General features: G+C 46.3%; 1 protein-coding gene across 1 annotated transcript in view; it reads left to right on the top strand.

Moving 5' to 3' along the window:
* The first annotated feature begins 4,621 nt into the window (after window positions 1–4,621).
* Window positions 4,622–16,258, top strand: part of LOC146036236 (complement C2-like) — a 30,691-nt gene continuing 19,054 nt past the window's right edge. The window contains exons 1-8 of the mRNA XM_083160110.1: window positions 4,622–4,780; window positions 8,886–9,101; window positions 10,099–10,281; window positions 11,038–11,211; window positions 11,459–11,545; window positions 12,203–12,342; window positions 14,167–14,308; window positions 14,417–14,554. Coding sequence (XP_083016236.1) covers window positions 4,681–4,780; window positions 8,886–9,101; window positions 10,099–10,281; window positions 11,038–11,211; window positions 11,459–11,545; window positions 12,203–12,342; window positions 14,167–14,308; window positions 14,417–14,554 — 1,180 coding nt within the window. The 5' untranslated portion in view covers window positions 4,622–4,680. The remainder of the gene's footprint in view (window positions 4,781–8,885; window positions 9,102–10,098; window positions 10,282–11,037; window positions 11,212–11,458; window positions 11,546–12,202; window positions 12,343–14,166; window positions 14,309–14,416; window positions 14,555–16,258) is intronic.

Genomic DNA, 16,258 nt, shown 5'->3' with positions numbered 1-16,258 from the left:
AAATTATCAAGTGCCATTTGCACTCATACGAGGTTGGATACAAACTTAGCGATTGGAGGCACCACCGATGTTATCGGCGATGCTGTAGGAAAACGATATATAATATTGTTCATGATATCGGTCAGTGATGTCACACAGTGATGTGTAAAGGGTGTTAATACTGTGTGGTGTAACAGGTATAAGGAGTACTACTGTGGTGTTACATGAATAAGGGCTCTTCTGTGTGGAGTCACATATAAAAGGAGTGTTATTGCAGCATTATGTGTTTATAGGGAGTATTACTGTGGTGTAACCTGAATAAGGGTCTCTACTGTGTGGCATCAAGTGTATAAGGAGTGCTACTGTGGCATAATGTGTATAAGGCGTACCACTGCGGCGTAACATGAATACGAGGTTCTACTGCATTGTGTAACATGTATAAGAATGCTAATGTGTATAAGGTGTACTACTGCGGTGTAAAATGAATACAGGGCTCTACTATGTGCTGTCACTTGTATAAGCACTAATTTAAGGCGTAAAGGGGATAAGGAGTATTACTGTGGTGTAATAATGTGTGTTTTTACCTGTGGGGGACATTGAGATGTTTTTTTCTCCGTGTGGGGGCTATTGTATGTGTTTTTTCCCGTAAGGGTTGATGTTTTCTGTGGCAAGATGTGTGTGTGTGTATAAGGGACGGGGGGTAGTGACATAAGCCTGCTCTGGGTGCATGACGCTACACTACGTCTCTGTGACAGGAGCATCCCCGGCTGGAAGACATCCAGGAGCTGCAATAGATTCTCTCATTTGGCCAGTATTACCGTCTCCCTACTGTTCAGAGACGCCTGACCCAAATACAACAAACCTATTTCTTCCTCCTTCTGAAAACAATATTTAGTGTAATTAATATATCTTTCATCTCATCTTACTCTGTAACATGTGCTCTACGGGATTATAACATCTTGGCAGGGCGACCAGCATTAATAGGTAGGAATTATGCTCTAGCACTTGTTGATAACCGAAGTGGGACAAAGTATAAGTCTGTAAGATAATAAAGGTAGGAATAACGTAACAAGTCTATTTCTCTGTTTTTAAAATAACACAATTACACAGGCTCTTCTGTACTGATGTGCACTGACACATAGCATGCTGCTGCTGTTAGTGAATGACTTAAGCTGTGTACCCACAGGACTCTGTACTGGCGATTTCGGCTGAGCTACATCTTGGGGGCTGATCATCGCTATTACCCGCTGTGGTGTATACGCGGACGATCCAGGCAAACCTTCTAGGTGATTTTGACAATTTAGTCAAAATCACTTAGAAGAATTGCCCCATGTTTTTTTTCTGAATGACATTAATTTTTGCTAGTAATCTTTCTTACATTAAACACATATGTTTAATTAGAGTATCTGGTGTCCATAATGATTGGCTAATACAATAATGGTATAACAACCAGCACAGCTAATACATTTGTATACATTTGTACATTTGTAAGCACACATGAATTTAGTATGTACACTATAGGAGGCGGATGTTCCGCATTGAAGATGCAATGCTTAGTACATTCTGTCCCCAGCTTATAACATTACAAATAGAAGCTGGCTGGAACTTTGGGGGTGACCCGCAAAGCCGTGCCCCCCCCCCCCCTCGCACACCAATTTCCCCACACGCATGCAAATGGATGTTTAGCATAAACATCCATTCGCAGCTTGCGTGCAGGGGCGAAATCATTCGATGGTCGCAAAACATCGAATGATTTCTACAGCGCTCATAGATCTACGACACCTCTCTGGGCGTTCCCATGTGTGGAACCCCTTGCAATCAACGCCCCCCCCCCCCCCCCACCCGCCTGCACTGCTACGGGCCGGCGAATAAGCAATTTGCCGTGCCCGCCAGCATCAAGCGGCTGTACATGAGCATAACAGTTTCTGCGCATGCACAGTCGCTAAACATCGCTCCCCTGTGCGAACGCAAAGCAACCTGAATGAGGGCCTTTATCTCTATCCATGGCTTAGTGCCTAACCCTAGCCAAATATATTTACAGTATATTGCAAATATCTGAGAATGCGTACATATGTTTTCATTACAGAATTGAACTAGTCCCAATGAAGGTGCTTATAAGTTTTCCTACAGAGCTCATCAATCAGTGCAGAAGCCATTGTTTCACTTCTCTTCCCTAAGTAACGCCACTACTACTACTTCAATCACCTTGAGCGGTGATGCGTAAGTAGCTTCGGGGTGGGGCCTAGTTGCCATTTTCCTCCATACCACCTACAGAAGACAGGGGACGGGATGCTAAAATGGTAATAACCCCGTTTTCAGGGTTTTTACAGCATTTTTGTATGCAGTAAAACCCCTCTGTCGGGGCACCAGAGGGACTCCCGGGTATCAGAGCGGGAAGTCCAGGGACGGCGCTGCATCGCTAAGGACAGCGCTTATCGCAAGAACTGTCCTTTGCTCAGGGTTGCCGACTTTTAAAAGCTCCTCTCCGGGAGAAGCCCGGAGAGGAGACTTTCAGCAGGAGCTCGGGGGCGGGGCTTAAATGTGACATCATTAAGCCCCACCCCCATGAAGGAAAGTTACTTAGTTTACCTATCTCCGTGGAGGGGGCAGGGCTAAATTATGACGCTTTAGCCCCTCCCCCTCCCCGGAGATCTCTGCAGACACAAGGTAATTTAAACGCGGCGGTCGGGGGGGTGGGGTGCAATCAGAGGGGGGGGGGAGCGGGGGTCCCCCAGAATCCGGGAGGGTTGGCCACCTTTCCGAGGGGCCGGGAGGGTGACCCGATTTTCGGGACCCTCCCGGCCATTCCAGGAGGGTAGGCAACCCTGCCTTTGCTAAACTAATGGCGTATGTTAGTGCATAGTGCATATGCCATTATTATAAATGCGGTAACCGGGGATGTGGGGCAGTTAGGGGTGGCAGATGTTAGAACATCCTGCCCAAAATCTATCTGTGTTTTCAACGTCCTCACCTGATCCATGGTTATTTTGAAAGCATAAAAGTTTAATGATTAACTGCAAAATTACATCCAAACAGCACAAACAAAAGTGTGCTGACCCAGCTGTGGGGCCCCGAGGGTAGGAGGTACAGTCATTGGGGGCCCATGTGAAAATCTACAAAATGACACTGCAAAAAAGGAAAAATGCACGTTGACCTTTTTCACGTGTCGACCATCTTTATGACCTTGTGCATGTCAAACTAGAGACTGTCAGCCCTTTGATCCACATCTGTGTCAGCTGCCTTGTATTCCAGAGAGAATCCCAGAATATAGTAAGTGCTCAGGGCGTCGGCTGGGTCTCTGCACACGGCCCCCGGTCACCACCCAGGCCAGAGGACAACTGTGCGACCCTTGACCTGTGCGGCCCTTCTTCTGCATAAACAATTCCTGTAAATGTCACGCTACTGGCCAATATTGACAGAGGGACGAATACACAGATGATGCCGGACATCAGAAGCGAAAGTGACACTAACAGGTTTACACATATAGACATCGGGAATTTCCAGGAACAAGCCAACTTGGAATTTGTTTTTAATCAGCCAAAGAACCTGTAGGTGTATCAAATTATGGGGCTATCATGGCAACCCTAAATAGTGATTCGATACTTAATTTCTGTTCAGTCTTCAAAATGGCCGCCCTCCTTGTGCGTAGGCAACTGATGCTTTATGTCACAAAACAGTAGGCCTATGCGATTTCCTGATCCCCTACCACTTATAAAAGGGCATTTCCTCTTCTTAAAAAAGATCCTAAAAAAATAAGCCAAGAGTGAGCAGAACATTGTGGCCAAAAGTTCCCAATCAACATGGCCTGGATTCCACTTCCTGTGGTCGTGACGGTAACAGCCATTATAGGTTATCCAGGTCCCCAATCACATCTCAAAGATCTTTAACTCATAACCTGAGGCATGGACGCATCCCTCAACCGCAGCCTGTATTCCACTGCTCTATCCTACCAATGAGCTCAAACCTTCACAGTTTGCCGCTTACAATCTTGTATTCTATTGGTTACAATTCAATTTCCTCACCAAAGTCCTGCAAGCTGGCGAATCGGTGCCAGTCATACTAGCAGCCACTATCCGTCATACAGCGATAAGCCGCCAATCCACCAAGCGTACTTGCCAGTGTTGTAGACCTACCATCTGGTAGTTGCAGGTCTACAATTTCAGGGTCATGGAAGTCCCACCTCTGTATCCCGGACTGGCTGCTGAGGCACACTGACATCATCCCAGACCAGGCATCTACCTCTGCATAACGGGTGCATAGTGCATCACTGGTGGGTTGGCTATGATGATAACGATGACATTCATCCCATTAAAGCCAATCTCAAGTAGTGAACACAGTCCAAAAATAAACTACCCACATCCCAATCCTCCCCACTCTCCACTAACAGCGATCCAGAGACCATCTGCAGGACCGGAAGGAGGCTGTGTTTCAGGCTGTGTTTGAAAAATGACAGTTAGGAGCTGATTGTCTGTTACTTTATCACTTTCCACTTTATCCCTTTTCAAGGCTTAGTACATATGTCCCCCCCTCTCTCCTCTTCCTTACTGTCATATTAATTTAAAACTCAGTCCCTGCAGATTATTTCTGACAGGAACTTTGTGGCCACACTCCTCTGCAGGTTCTCTCCTCCCTGAGGGTGTTCCCTGGTCTCCATTCCGTCAGATCACTGTGTGTCCTGGGATCAGACCTCGGAGCTGGGGAATGCCACAGGTTGCGATGGGGCACAGATTGGGCGCACAGTGCAGAACGTCCAAGGGATTTCTCTGGGTCACCCTCCTCCTGGTGCCAATATTTGCAGTGGGTAGGTAACCAATATACAGACCAGATGTTCTTATCTGATATTGATCACACACACGTTATATGTATATTTGTGCATTCCAGGCACATCATTCTGTTTATCTACCTCCTCTGTTTCTTTACATTATGTGTCCTGATCACATACCGTACACAGAAGCAGAGTTAACCTTTGATTGTCTGTAAGGGTTTTACATACGAGTGTTGGGTCACGGTGCAGATGGACAACCAAATCCAGATCCTTGTTATTAATGGGGAAATATATGCAAATTAATAGACCCTGTGGTCTATGTACTAAGCCTTGAAAAGAGATACAGTTGAAAGAGATAAAGATCCTGACTCACACCTGTTAGCAGAGGGACAAAATCATGCTGCACTGCAGGTGGGGCAGATGTAACGTGCAGACAGAGTTAAGGCCCCCCATACACCAGAACGACGTTGCAACTGAACGCACAGTCTCGACGGGTCCTGCGATGGATCCTGTGCGCATCATGCGTAATGTTGTTGTGATGCGTGGTCCCGCGGGTCGTGAAGTCGTCCCTCAGATCAGACGCGCTGCACGTATCATACGTCGGTTCTCTTTGCGGTCGTGAGCAGATCGTATATGCTTCTTAAGCACATACCATCGCTGGTCCGACCGATCCATGGCCTGCGTATGATCAGGGCATGTGCAGGTCGTCCCGATGAATGGCCGGCTTTAGATTTGGGTGGGGTGTGTTCAAACTGAAATCTAAATTACACTGTAAAAATAAAGCAGACAGTATTTAGCCTGCACAGAAACAAAAGAATTCCCTCAAATCTAACTCTCTCTCTCTGCAGGGGCAAAACTAGATCTTTGTGGGCCCCATAGCAAAATCTTGAAAGGGCCCCCCTCACACCACCATTGAGAGTGAGGGAGACCGGGTCAGCTTTCCGCCCCCTCACGCATGTCACAACCGCATTTCCCGACCATGAAACGCAGGGCGTGAGCACATGGTAATGACCATGATCAGGCTGCAATGCCCCTCTTCACCCCCTGCACGCTTGGTATTTACACCACTGTCTCTCAAAACATGGAAAGGATTGATAACAGGTTATCAAAAATTGGGGGTGCAAGTAATATGGGGTGCTTTCTCAAGCTGCAGTGTGGGTAAGGGGTTGTCCCACCCCTACAGAAATGCAAAAAGAAAAGAGGTACACTGCGCTATGCAGCAGATAAATGAATTAAATTGCGTGTTGCCAATTAAGCATAAATGTAAATTTAATAACATACATACAGACATGAATTGTCATTGTCATGTCTTAATGTCTGTATGTGCTGATTGTTAGTGATGGTGTCTACTGTAAGAGATGGTGGTGATTGTTAGTGATGTTAGTGATGGTGGTGGTGATTGTAGTGATGTTAGTCATGGTTTGTGATGTTAGTCATGGTTAGTGTTGATTGTCAGTGATGATGGTGATTGTTAGTGATGGTGGTGATTGTTAGTGATGGAGGGGATTTTCAGTGATGTTGGTGATGGTTAGTGATGGTGGTGATTGTTGGGGATGTTGGTGATAGTGGTGATTGTTGGGGATGTTGGTGATAGTGGTGATTGTTGGGGATGTTAGTGATGGTGGTGATTGTTAGTGATTGTGGTGATGGATATTGATGGTGGTGATTGTTGGGGATGTTGGTGATGGTGGTGATTGTTAGTGATGGTTGTGATGGTTAGTGATGGTGGTGATTTTCAGTGGTGGTGGCGATGGATATTGATGGTGGTGATTGTTGGGGATGTTAGTGATGGTGGTGATTGTTAGTGATTGTGGTGATGGATATTGATGGTGGTGATTGTTGGGGATGTTGGGGATGGAGGTGATGGTTAGTGATGGGGGTGATTGTTAATGATGGTGGTGATTTTCAGTGATGGTCGGATGGTTAGTGATGGTGTTGAAGGCTAGTGATCTTTAAGTTGTTTATACAGGATTACTGATGGTGTGGATGGTTAGTAATTGTTGGGGATGTTGGCGATGGTGGAGATGACATGACACTAATACTGTAGGTCTCATTAGCAATAATGATGAAACAGCTTATAGGGAGGAGATACGATCTCTTGCTGTTTGGTGTGGTGACAACAATCTGTTACTTAATACTAGTAAAGCAAAGGAGATCATTGTTGATTTCAGGAAGCAGAAAGGCAAGCAGGTTATTCCTATCCAGATAAATGGGATGGAGGTAGAAAGGGTCCCGAGTTTTAAGTTTTTAGGTACCTACATTTCAGAGGACCTTTTTTGGTCAGTTAGCAGCAAGGGTTTAGTGAAGAAGGCCCATCAATGCCTTTTTTTTCTAAGGGTGCTAAAAAGACATAATGGGGGAAATTTACTAAAGGAAATTTGTAAAAAATAGGTGTATTTGTATCCATAAATACACTTATTTTTGACATTTACTATCCTGAAAATATGGCAATTCGTATTTGTATTGATAACACATCAATACGACTACGAATTGCCGTATTTTCGATATAGTAAATGTCAAAAATAAGTGTATTTCTGGATACAAATACACCTATTTTTTTACAAATTTCCTTTAGTAAATTTCCCTTGTCAACAAGTATACTGATGAATTTCTACCGCTGTACGATAGAGAGCATACTGACCAACTGTGTGACAGTCTTGTATGGGAATTGTACAATGCAGGAGCGTAAAATGCTGCAGAGAGTAATTTAAACGGCCGAGTGGATTGTAGGGAACACTCTCCCATCAGTGGAAGCTATCCAGCGGAAGCGCTGTATGCGCCATGCACATAATATTGTAAGGGATCCGACGCACCCAGCGCAGGGTTTATTTACACTTTTATCATCTGGCAAGCGTTTTAGATGTTTTAAAAACAGGACTAGCAGATTGAGGAATAGTTTCTTTCCTTCAGCTGTTTTAGCATTAAATACTGTAACAGTTTTTATGTACTGTAATAGTTTTTATGTATTGTGATTAAGTGTTTGTTGATGTATACTGGATTACGGACAGATGTTAAAACTTAATTTTGTTGTCCTGTCATGGGGCAATGACATAAACAAATCTGAATCTGATTGTTAGTGATGGTGGTGATTGTTAGTGATGGTGGTGATTGTTAGTGATGGTGGTGATTGTTAGTGATGGTGATTTTCAGTGATGGTGGTGATGGTTAGTGATGGTGGTGATTGTTGGGGATGGTGGTGATTGTTGGGGATGGTGGTGATGGTTAGTGATGGTGGTGATTGTTAGTAGTGGTGCTTTTCAGTGATGGTGGTGATGGATAGTGATGGTGGTGATTGTTGGGGATGTTGGAGATAGTGGTGATGGTTAGTGATGGTGGTGATTGTTGAGGATGGTGGTGATGGTTAGTGATGGTGGTGATTGTTGAGGATGGTGGTGATGGTTAGTGATGGTGGTGATTGTTGAGGATGGTGGTGATGGTTAGTGATGGTGGTGATTGTTGGGGATGGTGGTGATTGTTGGGGATGGTGGTGATGGTTAGTGATGGTGGTGATTGTTGAGGATGGTGGTGATGGTTAGTGATGGTGGTGATTGTTGAGGATGGTAGTGATGGTTAGTGATGGTGGTGATTGTTGGGGATGGTGGTGATTGTTGGGGATGGTGGTGATGGTTAGTGATGGTGGTGATTGTTGAGGATGGTGGTGATGGTTAGTGATGGTGGTGATTGTTGGGGATGGTGGTGATTGTTGGGGATGGTGGTGATGGTTAGTGATGGTGGTGATTGTTAATGATGGTGGTGATTGTTGGGCATGGTGGTGATTGTTGGGGATGGTGGTGATGGTTAGTGATGGTGGTGATTGTTAATGATGGTGGTGATTGTTGGGGATGGGGGTGATTGTTAATGATGGTGGTGATTTTCAGTTATGGTAGGTTGGATAGTGATGGTGTTGAAGGCTAGTGATTTTTAAGTTGTTTATACAGGATTACTGATGGTGTGGATGGTTAGTGATTGTTTTCGATGGTGACAATGGTTTGTGATGGTGGTGATGGGTTCTTTTACTATTATTACATAATACAAATCTCATAGACCAACACATAAGAGAACTAAACAAGGGCCTGGAACTTTTTAGGTATTTCATGACCAACTTGTCTTGTGCTCTTCCTTCTCCATGTTCTTCTCACAGCAGGTGACTCAGCGGTGACGTGTCCTCCAGATGCAGGGTTCCCGAATGGGCTCACACACCTTACCAATGGTCTAAATGTGGGAAGCACTGCGAAATTCCTGTGCCCTTCCGGAGAGTACCCATGGCCTGCTAACAGCCGGACGTGCCAAGCAAATGGGCAATGGAGTATAATGAGATCCACCACTGGGAGAAAGATGACCAGAATCTCTTGCAAAAGTGCGTAGTAATATTTGGGAATTAATGATTTGGGAACTGGGTTCAGTCATTGCCAAGGGCAGGGGTATAGAACTCACTACCACGTTCAGGAAACAGTGGGGGTGAAGATGATGAGCTACTGTCACTGAGACATATGGTCCGGTTCAGACCCATTCGTTATGTCCCGAATTTGTCCCCGTCCCCAATGTTCGGGGTTTGTGCATGCACAAACCAGGGGATCAAACAGTTTAGGCTAATTTTACACTCATAGAGCCATTCGGTACGGGAAGGGAGGGCCAGGGGCGGGCAGGGTGTGACAGCTGCATACCCCCAGTGTTTTATGGACGTCCCTCTGAGACCCCAGGCGTGGCGATGCCTGCTAGGAGCAAGTGGCTAATGTCACATGATGTCAGCGCCTGCCCCGATAGTGGCCAGAATAAAAGACATATATTACCGAAGGGGAGATAAAGCATTCGATGGTCGGCGACGCTTGGCTGCAATTACACGCGGCCTAGCGAACAGGGCTGAGTCGGGCCGATAGTGTCAAGAGCTGATACTATCATGTGGCCATATTGGTTAGGGAGATAACATGGAGGCTTCAACAACAGGTGCCTGGCAGCTGTGAGTCATGTAAGTGTAACAGCCATGTGGCAGCTGTAGGTGGTGTATATGTAATAACCACGTGGCAGCTGTAGGTGGTGTATATGTAACAGCCACGTGGCAGCTGTAGGTGGTGTATATGTAACAACCACGTGGCAGCTGTAGGTGGTGTATATGTAACAGCCACGTGGCAGCTGTAGGTGGTTTATGTGCAACTGCTACATGGCAGCTGTCAGTGGTGTATATGTAACAGCCACATGGCAACTGTAGGGGGTGTATGTGTAACAGCCACATAGCAAAAGTAGATTGTGTATGTGTAACAGCCACATGGCAGTTGTAAAGTTGTGTCTGTGACATGAAAGTAGCCCTATCCCGTACGGTTATATCAGCTGCCAAAATCTCTGTCTTATACTTTCAGAAATGAGATGTCCTGAACCTCTGTTGTTTGAAAACGGAGGCTTCCACCCCAGGGGTCCGCACATAGTAGGGACAAATGTCACCTTCATGTGTGACGATGGCTATCTTCTCAGGGGATCCGTGATAAGAACGTGTAAGATAAACGGAAAGTGGAGTGGTGAGACTGCAGTCTGTGATGATGGAGGTGAGTTTCTACAACGTATACTCTCCTGCGTACAGAGGAATGTGCCTCCTACAGTCCTGGGCAATACAGATTCTGGTGGTCACTATAGGGGTCCACTTCAAAGCCTTCCAAGCAATCACTCAAGTTCTCCAAGGAAGACCAGCATAAGGGGGGAGGGTTAGTGTTAGAGATAGGCTACTGCGAGGGGTTAGTGAGGCCAGGGTGAAGGTACGTATACTTACCATACCCTGTTGGGATTCCCTCCATTGCGGTACCGACATCAGTATTCTGACCACTGGCATCCTGTGCACCAGTCATGCTTATTCTGTTTATAATACAGTACATACAGCACCACTAGTTAATACAAGATTGCATCTTGGGACAATTCCGAACTGTCCCACCTATCAGTCAGTCAGCCGGGCACATGGCATTTTGGGGGTCAAACCTTTACCTTACTCATACAATGAATCAGCAAACTGAATATAGAGGGGGGATTCAGTTAGACGTGCAGTCATTCCATAGTTGCTCGAACTGCGAGTTCGTTGATCAGCAATCAACCCTGAATTGGCATTTATAATTGAATTGAGCACGCATGAAGGCTAAGTGTGAATGTCTAATTAGGTGAGGTTGCCTTCTTCAAACTCTCACCTGATTGAATTCCCCCATAGACTAGGATGGTATATTTTGTAATTATCCTTTATAGTATTTTTAGTTGCTAGTTTGTTTGTATGTTTTTTTGTGACGTTTATTCACAATTACCTGTGGTGTACCTGACAGCTGGTCACTGCCCTGACCCGGGGGTACCTCCTGGAGCAGTAAAAACAGGGTTGCGATATGATGTGGACGAGAACATCTCATACAGGTGTGCCAGTGGCCTCTCTCTGATGGGGTCAGCACAGAGAACTTGTTTGGAGAGCAGGCGCTGGAGCGGGACGGAAGCCAGCTGCCAATGTGAGTCCTGGACCCAGGTTCTAGCACTTCTCTTGTTCGTTATATTATATACCCTGTGGTATGTGCTCATTTCCACTTTGTCACCTTCTGTTTCATGCTACTATTATTTATACTGTTATTTAGATATCTGTTCACCAGATGACTTATAGCACTCTCATTCCATCCGAACCTTCAATGATTCCCGATTTTGTCCAACCTGTTACTGCTAACTATCATTATAGTAGCTGCTACTCTTGTTTCTTCTCAGTCCCTTATTCATTCGACCTGCCTGAGGAGGTGGGGAAGCATTTTGCTGGGTCACTTTCTGGGATCTTGAGCACCAAAGAAAAGAAAGGTAATTTGTTTACTACACACGCACTCGCACAATTCACACGCGATCGGTGGTGACTGCTTTCACAATGTGTAGGCAACCTGCGGCTCTCTTGTCTTTGTGGGACTACAGTGCCACTGTATCTTGTCCATTAGCATTAGCTGGACCTCATTTGGTGAGTCCCCTCAGACCAGCACAACCCAACTGCCCCAAGTTATCACACTTGCCACAGCTCTTGAGGAGCACAACCCAACTTGCCACAGCTCTTGAGGAGCAAAACTCAACTGCCCCAAGTTATCACACTTGCCACAGCTCTTAAGGAGCACAACCCAACTGCCCCAAGTTATCACACTTGCCACAGCTCTTGAGGAACACAACCTGACTTGCCACAGCCCTTGAGGAGCACCACCCAACTGCCCAAAGTTATCACACTTGCCACGGCTCAGATCCCCCCCCCCAGCCTGATGCACTCTCTGTTGGTACTCTTACAGATATCACTTGAAGGACATCTCCCACCGAAACCAGTGGGAGATGAAAATGATAGATACCATGATACATTAAATTGCGCAATATGTATTCATATTTTATGGTGTTTCTTATGTTTTTGTAGAATCTTCATTTGGAGAAGCCTTATGCAATAAAGATAGCATACATCAATATCTCTCATGTCATCCTCTCTAGAATCATTAAGCGTTGGGCGCACAATAAAGATAGAGAAGGACGGCATCCTCAATGTGTATATCCTCTTAGATGCCTCACAGAGTGTCGGTGAGGACAACTTCAAGATCGCCAAGGACTGTATAATTCAGTTTGTCCAAAAGGTTTGTGTCCCACTTTGATGGTTGTGTGACCGTTTGTGCAAAGCTGGAGTTCCACCACTCAATCCATAATTATTGCTTGGGAGAGAGAGAAGGTGAGGGAGAGAAAAAAGGGAGAGGAAGAGAGAGTGGGGGAACCACCACCAGCCATTGGTGGCAAACCATTAATGGTCGTGGTCATCCTTAGGAGGAGGTAAGGGAATGGAAATGGCAATGTGGATTGAGCTTGACTGACAGGAAGCCGGCGTTTGGGGGCGGATATCTGCCATTTTCTGGACGTGTTTGAAGAAATGCGGGTGTGCCCAGGTGTTTTTGAAGAAGTTCTGTGACATCAGCACTGACCACTACTAGCCCGAATCAGTGACAGATTAAGTAAAGCCTCAGATATACACATATTTGCATAGAAGGCAAAGGGTGAAACGTAATAGGGTGAGAGATTCAGAAAGTGAGAGATTTGGTAAGAAATCTCCAGTTTTTTAAAGCGGCAATCATTTACACTGCAGAATCAAACTGGTTCTGCAGTGTAAATGATTGCCACTTTAAAAAATGTGGACATTTCTTACCAAATCTCTCACTTTCTGAATCTCTCATCCTATTACGTTTCACCCAGAGTTCCTTTATTGTTTCGGGAATTGCGTATGTATTTGCAAAATGATTTCGATTAACCATTTTTTCCCAGACTGGGTGGCGACTTTCTCCTCATAATCCTCTGCAAATTCTGTGATTAGCGAACCATGCCGAATTAGGCGCAATATAGGTACAGGCTTCACAGTTGCACAGCGCATACATCCCAGAGATTTGGTAAGAAATCTCCATCTTTTTTTAAAGCGGCAATCATTAATACTGCAAAACCAGTTCAAAGTGTAAATGATTGCCACTTTAAAAAACTGGAGATTTCTTACCAAGTCTCTCACTTCCTGATTCTCTCATCCTAATACATTTCACCCATAAGGTCTTACCCCCAGCGCACCTAAAGTTTTCAGCTATAAGACTTGAACACTTTCACACCGCACCTTCAGACCCGGGTAATTGCTGGGTTGGTAACGCGTTGAGCTGGGTCGAGGTGCGGTGCGAACGCACCAAAACTTATAACCTGGGTCAATCAACCTGGCAATTTGACCTGGGTTAAAACAAGGGTTAACCATGGTTCTATCTATATAATGGGCGACCCGGGTTAAATGTGAAAGCGCCGGACCCGGGTCTGTGCACAGTCGGACCCGGGATCGAGATTCCTGGCATTTAAATGTGAACGGTGTATTATAGATCTTAGTTGTATACAGTGGTATGTCCAGAGGTGGAGCTGCAGCACAGTTCAAAATTCAAATCGGGGAGCCACACCCACTGCCAGTGAGTCAGTTTGGAATGGCAGTTGGTGGCAATAGGTGTGGCTCCCCGATTTGAAATTTGAACTGTGCTTCAGCCCCAGCTCTAGAGCCGCCACTGGTTGCATATATTTGCAAAGATATGGTTAAGCCCCAGGTGTCCGCAAGGCTTATCTGGTACGGGTGGTCCCTTACGCTACTCTGGGTCATATAACTGCTTACTGTTGTGGCACAACAAAAATATATCTAAATTGTCGATAAATATTGACCTTTTGTATCTGATAACCTCATGCCCATTGACCATATGCTAGTGATTTAATTAATCTACACCGTTTCCAATAACTGTGCTGTATATTGAGCAGTCCTCCATTTTCCAAGTATAGTGGGGCCCTTGGGGCCGGGCAACTGCCCATTGAGCCCATAGGAAGAGGTGGCCCAAGCATTCACCTCCTCTCCTCCTCGCTGCTACATCTGCCCCACCCAATCTTACTCTTGTTGCCTCCAGCTCGGCGAGTTTGACATGAAGATTGCATTTGGAATACTCTCATATGCTTCGGAGCCTAAAAGCATCATCAAGATTCATGACGATTTAGCGGATGACCCTGAAGAAGTCTTAGATCTGATTGAGGACAATCTCAAATACAGCGGTGAGTGCCATTGTTCTCCTTCTCTTACCCTTTCTGTGACTTATAGAGACATGTAGAGCTGGAAGGACGTCAGTAACCTATACAGAGAATTCTGTGTTCTCGCTCTAGACCACAAGGACAAATCAGGAACAAATATTTATGCTGCTCTGAAAGATGTTCTAGACATGATGTCATTCCAAGGGAACCGTTACCGGAACAATACAGAATGGGAATCTGTCCGCCATGTGATCGTCCTGCTGACCGATGGTGAGAGGTACAGGGCCCTATGCAGAGCCGCACGCAATGCCGATAATTGTGCGGTTGAGCGGTTGTTTGCAGCGGTTATGGAATGCATCATAGACTGACTCATCATAGACAGTCATAGGGGTCAACAGTCACAAGGTCTATGGGTGAAAGGTCGATATGGTTAAAAGGTCGACATGGTGAAAATGTCGACATGGAAAAAGGGTCGACGTGGAAAAAGGTCAACATGAGTTTTTAATGGTTTAGGGACATTGTCTAAGTGTATCGCGTCCCCTCGCATGGCTCGCTGCTCTCGTCACACCATTTTATTCTCCCTCCATGCCCCCCATGTGGATGGTAGGGCATAAAATACCGTCTGTTGGCACATGTCGACTGTAAATTTTACTAAAAAATGCACGTCGACACTTTTTCAGGTCGACCTTTAAACCATGTCGACATTTTCATGTCGATATTTAGACCCTGTCGACCTTTAAACCCTGGAGACCTTTTGACCCTTTCGACCTTGTGACTGTGGACCATTAGTGGTCGACCATATGGCTGTCTATGATGAGTCAGTCTATGATCAGTCCGTATACCACAGAGATGAGTTATACACCCACTGGCTTCTCACCGGGGAACACTGGCCCTGGCAGATCGCTCAGCACACAGCGCTGACATAGCGCTCTAGTATCGCTCAGCACACAGCGCTGACACAGCACTCTAGTATCGCTCAGCACACAGCGCTGACACTTCGCTCTAGTATCGCTCAGCACACAGCGCTGACACATCGCTCTAGTATCGCTCAGCACACAGCGCTGACACATCGCTCTATTATCGCTCAGCACACAGCGCTGACACATCGCTCTGGTATCGCTCAGCACACAGCGCTGACACATCGCTCTAGTATCGCTCAGCACACAGCACTGACACATCGCTCTAGTATCGCTCAGCACACAGCGCTGACACATCGCTCTAGTATCGCTCAGCACACAGCGCTGACACATCGCTCTAGTATCGCTCAGCACACAGCGCTGACACATCGCTCTAGTATCGCTCAGCACACAGCGCTGACACATCGCTCTAGTATCGCTCAGCACACAGCACTGACACATCGCTCTAGTATCGCTCAGCACACAGCGCTGACACAGCGCTTTAGTATCGCTCAGCACACAGCGCTGACACATCGCTCTAGTATCGCTCAGCACACAGCGCTGACACATCGCTCTAGTATCGCTCAGCACACAGCGCTGACACATCGCTCTAGTATCGCTCAGCACACAGCGCTGACACATCGCTCTAGTACCGCTCAGCACACAGCGCTGACACATCGCTCTAGTATCGCTCAGCACACAGCGCTGACACATCGCTCTAGTATCGCTCAGCACACAGCGCTGACACATCGCTCTAGTATCGCTCAGCACACAGCGCTGACACATCGCTCTAGTATCGCTCAGCACACAGCGCTGACACATCGCTCTAGTATCGCTCAGCACACAGCGCTGACACATCGCTCTAGTATCGCTCAGCACACAGCGCTGACACATCGCTCTAGTATCGCTCAGCACACAGCGCTGACACATCGCTCTAGTATCGCTCAGCACACAGCGCTGACACATCGCTCTAGTATCGCTCAGCACACAGCGCTGACACATCGCTCTAGTATCGCTCAGCACACAGCGCTGACACACCGCTCTATTATCGCCCAGCTCACAGCGCTGACACATCGCT

The sequence above is a fragment of the Crinia signifera genome, chromosome 9 (genome assembly GCF_055691185.1).
Source record: "Crinia signifera chromosome 9, ASM5569118v1, whole genome shotgun sequence".
NCBI classification, from domain to species: domain Eukaryota; kingdom Metazoa; phylum Chordata; class Amphibia; order Anura; family Myobatrachidae; genus Crinia; species Crinia signifera.
The sequence above is the reverse complement of the archived record's forward strand: the minus strand, read 5'-3'. Positions and strand labels throughout refer to the sequence as shown.